Source organism: Lactuca serriola, chromosome 4 (assembly GCF_051521515.1).
Source record: "Lactuca serriola cultivar US96UC23 chromosome 4, Lser_US96UC23_V15, whole genome shotgun sequence".
Lineage (NCBI taxonomy): Eukaryota > Viridiplantae > Streptophyta > Magnoliopsida > Asterales > Asteraceae > Lactuca > Lactuca serriola.
In genome coordinates, this window is record NC_136411.1 from 287,468,353 (window position 1) to 287,477,159 (window position 8,807).

General features: G+C 31.9%; 1 protein-coding gene across 1 annotated transcript; it reads right to left on the reverse strand.

Annotated features, from left to right (window-relative positions):
* Window positions 1–4,579: 4,579 nt before the first annotated feature.
* On the reverse strand, window positions 4,580–6,607 carry LOC145099408 (uncharacterized). Its single transcript, XM_079036988.1, has 5 exons — window positions 6,466–6,607; window positions 5,983–6,164; window positions 5,723–5,820; window positions 4,929–5,161; window positions 4,580–4,869 (listed from the first exon to the last, which is right to left on the reverse strand). The coding sequence occupies exons 1-5, from the start codon at window positions 6,605–6,607 to the stop codon at window positions 4,580–4,582; spliced, it is 945 nt and encodes a 314-aa protein (XP_078893114.1).
* Between the last annotated feature and the right edge of the window lie 2,200 nt (window positions 6,608–8,807).

The following is an 8,807-nucleotide window of genomic DNA, read 5'->3' on the forward strand; positions in this document are numbered from 1 at the left end:
ATGCCATTCCAATTGAGTTAATTATGCATGTGAGGTCTATGAGTTCTCATTTGAATGCATAAAAGGCAAGGACCTTGATCAATGAAAAGTACATTGATAGGAAAAGGTGAGCTGCTTAACTACTTGGAAGACATGGTGGGCAGCTATGCTACCATAAGGCAAGAAATCAAGATTAAGAAAGTTCGGTCCATATGAATTTGAATTTGTCGTAAACTTTGGTTTTGACAAATTCACATGGATAGGAACACATACACCATTAAAATCTAAGTGTCATAAGATTCCCTCCTTCATGAAAATGACTGTGAGGAAATGCTTTCACTAAGAGAGATTTTAAGAAGATAGTGATTGTGAAACTGAATTCTCGAATTCGATTATGGTTACGGTATCCCTTTCCATGATTCAAATTGTGAGATTTGGCAATTAGTCTGAATTGTTTAGACACACATATGAGCTATCTAAGGGAAAGGTGTATAAGCTTAGATAAAGGGTTATCAAAGCATTAGGTATTAGAAACATGAACTTAAGAAATTCAATAAGTATTGTTTTTCTGGAAGTTAAGCTAGTTTCTGAATACATGTCAAAAGCTAGTGGGAGCATAAGTGTTATGTTTATAATAATCATCATGATAGTGGGAGCATAAATGTTATGATTGTATGATTATTAAGGCTAGTATTGCAAGTTAGCAATATTAATTATAGAAAACAAGAGTTATACTTTGCAAAGTTGTAAGGGTTAAAAAGTTGTTTTGCTATAATTAAGGGAGAGAATATTATGCTTCATTTCAAATTTAAAGGTTTAGGTTGAGAAATGTTAATAAATTTAGTCAAGGAAACATAGTATGTTCTCAAATTTCGATTATGATTACGGCATTCCTCTTCATAGTTCGAATTTTGAGAACGTAGCACATAAAATATTATGGCAGAAGATTGATAAAGTATGGAATCTTCATGTAAGACATTATGCATTGTGTCCCATACGCTTCGGGTATAGGATTGATTGCAAATGCTATAATATTTGACCATTCTAAAATTTTCCAAATGCCTAGCGCATTTAGAGGGAAAAAGGACGAGAATCGGTTTTGACTAAGATAATTAAACAATTATCAAGGGACAATCCAAAGTTCGCCTAGGATTGGTCGCTTGTGAGTAGTTGGAAGTATAATATTGCATGGACCATATCGACATTATTATGAATAGAAAAGATTCTATTAAGAATAAGTTGTCAGATGGAAAATATGGAAACGTGTCCATATTGGGAATTGAATATTGAAAATCTATGTTTAGATTAGAAACTTTTATGCAAAAGGATGTTCCAAGGAATGTACTTTGAGTGAGAGACATCATATCTAAGGAATTGTATTGTAACAATTTCCGACAGAGGACTTTGTAATTTCATTGGCAATAGTCATTGTGACTTTTGTGCTATGACATTGCGAAAGGATCATTGCATAAAATGTTAGAATCTGGCATATTCTATAAATGGCAAGAATTTGATATTCTTTCATTAATGAAAAAGGATTTGGAGTTGTGAAATGAGTACGATTGGAAATGTGTTCATTTGATCTATTTCACAAAGTAAGAACCATAGGTAAACATTGTGTGCATGCTAAGAGCATGGGACAAGTGTAATAATTCAAGCAAGAAGTTGATTACCCGAAACAACAAATAATGAGTAATCGATATGGTGATAAATAAAAAAGTGTTTTATTTATACTCAAAGGTTTGAGGCCATATGGGATTAGCATTATCCTTGTGTTTCACTTTGCATGTTTTGATTTCCTGAATAATTTAATTGGTTTAGAACAGTCAAATTATTCGAACGGGCCACAATCGTTCATATGTTGGAAGTAGGTATGAATAAAGATTGTCATGAATTGTGTGTGGATTGTCTAAAGAGTATTAGAATGAAGCAAATGTTTGCTGCAACGTTCATGAGTGCTTATGAATGTGATTTGAGCATTGGATTAAACCCACGCTCACTTGGATCACTCCATGAATTGTATCACGAGTGATTGGTGAGACGATAACATCTTATATTCTTGAAACCGAGATGTGTGAGTTGTATCTTGCAAATCGGTTGCACATTGATAATATGTAAACACACCAGTAACTTGGTGTTATAAAACATATTGTTGTGTGTGATTTTGTGAGTAAGTGCAAGCGAGCATTGAATCAAAGTTTATCCGTTCCTTTTATCCGAAGTAGGATAAAAGCGATATCTTTGGGCCCCTCGATGGTTTAGTGATGACAAACGTAAATGTTCGGTCGGGCTAGGGCTAATTTGATTTGTTCAATTACTCAGTCGTCATAAATCGGAAGTCGAGAAATAGTACAGAGAGAATGATTAGAAATCATGTCTCATACGATATCTAGAATGGAGGAATATATGATCCCTTGTCTAAAGGACACGCGAATCTGATAGGATCAGAGTTGACAGCGGCTTTGGAAAGCTACAATTGCAGATCAGGATTTGAAGTCATACGCAAAATAGTTATTAGACTTATCCAAGTGGGAGACTGTTGGATTAGTGTCTAAGTCCATAACTATTTTGGTATGTACTTGACCCGATGGTGCATGGTCTTTTTGGGTTGCCTTCACCAAAGCAACTTGATAGGATGAATTATAGAGAGAAAGGAATAAATATGATTTATTAATATATTATAAGAATAATATATTAAAGGAGAAATCATATTGTTTAATTAATATTAGTAAAGAATTAATAAGAATTAAGTTTGTGACTAAAAGAGATTAATTAAACTTAAGGGACTGGAATTGTAATTATAAGATAATTGCAATTGGGCTATGGATTGCCTTATATTATAAGGTTGGACGAATTCTATGTGGAAACCCATTAGAAATCGTCCAAGGCATTTAAGGAAAGGAGTCCATGGGTTGCTTAGGGCTTAAGCATCCAAATTAGGGTTTCCTTGTTAGATAACCCTAATAGCCTCACTATATATAGAACCCTTATGCCCCAAAATGTGGTGAACTTGTTCTCTAAGGTTTCCACACGTTTTTGGTAGCCTCCTTCTCTCCTCCTCTTTATCCTCTTGCTCTTGGTGTTTGTGAACCATTAGAGGAGTGACATTTGTGACTCTAAGCTTTCTAAAGTCAATAAAAGAAGGATTTGAGATTGTTATTGCTACATAACAATCAAGGTATGATCTAAAACCTAATTATATGTTGTATTGATTATCATATGCTAGATCTAGGGTTTATAGTCTTGGATAAATTGCATGTACAATAGAGAAACCTAGATCCAAGCATTAGGGTTTGTATGAGCACATAGGATGTTCTTATGACCAAAACCCATCACTTAGGCCTTGGGGCTCTTCTTGACTAAATAATATTTTTTATATATAATCTGAAATTAATTAATTAATTAATTATTACTAAACAAATTCTATTAAATAAAGGATTAACTGCAGTCAGTTTTGAGCAGTTAATTTCGGTTGGTGGTTTACAACCACTATTGCAAGCCTATAAATGGAGGAATTCGGACAGAATTTGAAGGCTAATGAACCACATACACTTTCTCTAAAAAATCGTCCTTAGTATTAAAAGGGATCATGGTGAATTTTGACAGATTCAAGATCTGTTCTTGAATTGGTTGTTGTATCCTCAAGACAGATCATCATACAAGTATGTTTTCTGTGATTCTATTATTTTATATATATTTGGATTTCGTTTGTTTTATTTATATTGGTTATGTAGATTGTATACTTCTATCATAACATATCAACATGCTAAAAATGGTATATGGAGGTGGAAATTAAAAAAAGATGAAAATAAGTTGGAATTTGGAGTTTTTATGCATGATTCGGGAACCAAAAATGATGCTTTGGCTAAGATTATTTTCTAAGAAAGCAATGAATATAGTTTTTATAACATACTATGTGAGGTGTTTGAAGCTTACTCCTTGATAATGAGGCATGATGATACTAATGGTGTGAGTCAAGTTGTTCTTTGATGTTGCCTTTTGGTGATTTGATGATTTGGAAGCTATATCCTAAAAAACAAAGTGGTAGAATTTAGTGGATCGAACCAATCCATGCATCATTATTGAAACACATGGCTTAAATATGTGCAAAGAAAAAACTTGTTTGATGATGAAATCATTTTTAGACTAATATTGATTCAATTATGTTTATTTCTTTTCGAAGAAAGTCACATAGTCACCTTCTTTATGTCATCCTAAACTTTTAGTGTAGGATGTTGACGTAAGTTAATGTAAGGAATGGATTTTACATGTGTTAATGGGTAGACCAAGGCCCGTGTAATATGTATAATGGGGATAAAATGTGAAAAATGATATCATGTATGCAATATGTGTTGCATTATGGTGAAAATTATATTAAGGAAAATTGTAATATGTATAAGAAGTAAATTGGTGCAAAAAGGACATCACTTTGATATGAATACAAAGAAATAGCAAAATAAGTTGTTATCAGTGGCGGAACCATAAACTTTTGCAAGGGGTAGTACAAAAAAATCTCGATAAAAGATAGTAGATAATTTTTTTAATTACGGTTTCATTAGAAATAACAAACTAGCGTAAAAGTATTACATAATTACATTTTTTAAAGTTGTCCTCTACGATTACCGATTTTCTGAAAGCACTTTATCACTCGTTCAATCTTAACATTCATAAGTGCTTCTTTTTCTACACTACAAATTAAAGCATCATTCAAAAAATCATCACCCATTTTGTTACGTAAGTCTGTCTTCAAAAGCTTTATTGCAGAAAAACATCTTTCAATGGTTGCGGTTGCGACGGGCAAAACCAAAGTCAACTTTAATAACCGATAAACCAAAGGAAAAGAAAGATGTTTCCCGGTTTCCACCATCAAACGAGAAAGATTCGCAATTCCTTCAAATTAGAAAATCTATCATCATCAATCAAAGAGTGATAATAGGTTTCAAGATGACCATCAAGATACACCCTTTCCGAATCATTAAAATCAGTTTTGTACAACTCACATAACTTCACCAACTTTGATTTGTCAAACATAGAAATATCATTACAAGGACTCAAAGACGCCATGTATTCAAGCAAATTGGTGCTCACTTCACTATAACGGTCCCCAAATTCTTGAATTTGCATATCCAATACCGTGTTGAAAATATCAACTTCAAAGTGATGTTGATTAGTAACCTTGATTCTATAGTTTCTTGGAGTAACATAAAATTAGGACATTTCCACATTTTTAATTTTATGTTTATGACAAAAAGAAAATACCTTCTCCAACATTGAAGGAAACCCATTATTTCTAAAAGCTTTGAACGTTTTCATCGTCACTTTTACCAAAGAAGCCGCTTCCAAAATATTTTGATCCTTTCCCTGAAGATGTTTTGACAAGGTATTCGTGAGACCAAAAATCTCCAACATCAAGTGTAAATAAAACACAAAATCAAGAGTCTTGAAATACGACAAAATACCATACGCTTGATTTCAGTTATTTAAACTACACCCCTCATCTTCAACATATTTAAGAACCTTGATAACCTTCTAAAACAAATTCTTCAAACTTATTATGGTTTATAATGTGAGCTCCATCTTGTCTCCCAAGCTCGAACAAGAGAAGTCTCCTGATTTAATCCTCTTCCGGTCTCAATTTCACCATTACCAATTTCTTTTTGAACCCTTTCCTCGTAACTATCACGTATTATATCTTTTTCTTTTACAAGAAGCACACACCACATTAACCACCAAAGCTAATTACTCAAAGAAATCATCATCACCATCGTGGTTTTTTGCTACAGCCACAACCACTAATTGAGTGGTGTGCAAAACAGTGTATATAATATGCCGAAGGATTATCTTTCAATATCAATGTTTTCAAACCATTAAATGCACCCCGCATATTACTTGCTCCATCGTATCCTTGCCCTCTTACCAAAATCATATATATATATATATATATATATATATAATAAAATAGATAACGATTCAAATACATAAAAAAATTTCATAATTTCTTACCTGAGATATACTTAAATTATTGTTGATAAATACCGAATCAATGGCTTCTTTTAGTGTTGAAGAAGTTGTATCCTTCACCTGAACAATTCCAATAAATCTTTCTTTCACTAATCCAAGGCTATTAACATATCGCAAAACCATAGCCAATTGTTCGTTTTTGGATACATCACTAGACTTGTCTACTAATAGAGTAAACACATCATTACCAATTTATTCACAAATGGACTTTATTATCTCTTTTGAAAAGCATTGAATAATCTCTTTTTGAATCTTTGGAGACGTCAACCTCTCATTTTTTTGGAGCATTTTCTAAAGTAACATTATAAATGCTTTCATTATGGTCCCGAAGGAATGATAATTCTTCAATGAAAAGGCCTTTAGAAATTGACCCATCCGACTCGTCATGACCAAGAAATGGTAACACATTCTTCAATAAAAGTCTACATGTATCAATTGTAGCACGTAATCAAATTTGATAGTTACTAGCTTCAACTTCAGTTTGCGTATGAAAAGCTTCACTAACAAGTTGGTTTTTCTTTACTAGATTTTCACATTTTTGTTTTGCTTTGTTGTGATAACTGTCAAATTTACCTTCATGATTTTTCAATGATATCTTTTTACTCATGTGTCAAAGCCTCCTTTCACAAATACATTTATCCCCTCTTGTTGCCCCACAATATCTCCAAACAAGTAACAACATAAACAATAAGCTTTGTTCTCTTTTGTGCTATACTCTAACCAATTAAATTCATCAAGCCATTCATTTACAAAATGTTTGTTCTTACCACCAATTTTTTATTGATGGAAAATCATGGCCTTTTGGTTGAGAAGGTCCTTTAATCCAATATGATCTCTTTATTTCATCCCTTTGATTTGGATGATATGATGTAATTCTTGGTCTATCCGTTGGGTCCGAAGGAGGATTATTAATATCAAAACAATGTGGAATGTATTGTGGTTGTGGTTGTGGTTGAGGTTGAGGATGAGGACTTTTTACTCTACCAATTTCATCACTACTACCAACATCTAATGTCCTTTTAAAAAATTTCCAATTAAACCTTACAAATACAATTAAAGATTTAAAATTCACAATTAAAGATTTAAACATAATACAAGTGAGCAACTAGTTGGCTAATTAGGTTTTTAATTTGAACAAATAAATTAAACTAAATCATTAAACATTAAATCATAAAACATTAAAGATGGAAAATTAAATATTACTTGTTTCATATTCCGTAAGTGAGCCAATAGCGAAATGGGTGAATAAGCTTTGCAAAGGAAAGTTATGGTGAAGCGGGAAGCAGTGGCAGGTAAAACGACGATCATATGAATCAAAAAAATATATCAATTTCTTTTTTCCCCTAGATCCTTTCGTAATTTAGGTGTTCACAAAAAGAAAAAACACATATGTTTAAATGGGCTAAGTCATTTAAATTAATGGACTAACTAATTGGGCTTCTATTTTATAATAGAAAATGTAATCTGACTTTGAGTGGTTCAAAAAGCATATCATAATTGAGGTTGGTAATTATATATATATATATATATATATATATATATATATATATATATATTTCTGTGGAGGAATTGAGGGGTAGCACGTGCTACCCCTGCTAACTAATTATTTCCGCCCTTAGTTGTTATGGTTGCCAAAAGGGACAAAGTAAGTTATTGTAGTGTGCAAAGCAAAATAAAGTTGAATTAAACCTATAAATGGATCATAGTGTATGAATTAAACCAAAGAACGTCATTTGTGCATGTTTCAGTTCATATAAAAGTACTTGGAACACAAAACCAGAGCATATATTTACTTGTATTTGGTTTCTATAGTAAGATTCTTGAGTGTTGATAATGAAAGTCTCACTTTAGTGTATGAAATCAAGGGTTTGTTGACCCTAATGGAAATTCAAGATAAAAAATAATGAATTGGAAAAAATATTAAACTTATATGGAGTTAAAATGAGGAAGTTGTTACAATTCAATAATGGTATCTCACTTATTTGTTATGAGAAGAGGGTGTACCACTCTATGTTTATGGAATTATAAGTTGAGATTTAAGTGTGTTAGGAATAAAAATCTAAAGAAAAGTTATATTTGACTTAAATATGAATATGTGGATATAAAGATAACTGAAATCAAAGTCCGTGTGAAGGAGTTATAGGCATTTGAAACAAGAGGAAAAAAGGATGAAGAACGTGTCCCTCAAGACACAGTCGTGTCTGAGTGTCAATTACATTTGAACCTTTTAAACAAAATATAATGCTAGTTGAGACATTTTTAAGTGTAACAAGGGTTGTGTCACCATCGAGCACGACCTTGTCCCAAATTCAAACCCCATGAAATAGTTGTTAAATAGCTCTATGTAGGTATAATGCTCCTCATTTCACCCCTTCACTCATTTGAGAGCTCTATGGATGATTTTGACTGCCCCAAACAAGATATTGAGGCCAACTTCAAAGGAGTGTTAAGGAGAAACATGAGTCAAACACTGCAACTTAAATTAAGGTATCATCTTCTTCCTCTTATAAAGCTTGCGTGGACTTCCATGATGGAATTTGAAAGAGATGTTATAAATGTTGGTTTTATATGCTTAATAATGATCATAAAATGATAATGCTAATAATTTATGATCGTTAAGGGTCACTCCAAAATGTTCATTTTCGTTTATAAATTTGATTCTTAGTAAAATGATATAACTCTTGTGATTATTATTTTATGAAACTAATAATAATAATAATAATAATAATAATAATTATTATTATTATTATTATTATTATTATTATTATTATTATTATTATTATTATTATAATAGTCATAATAATAAT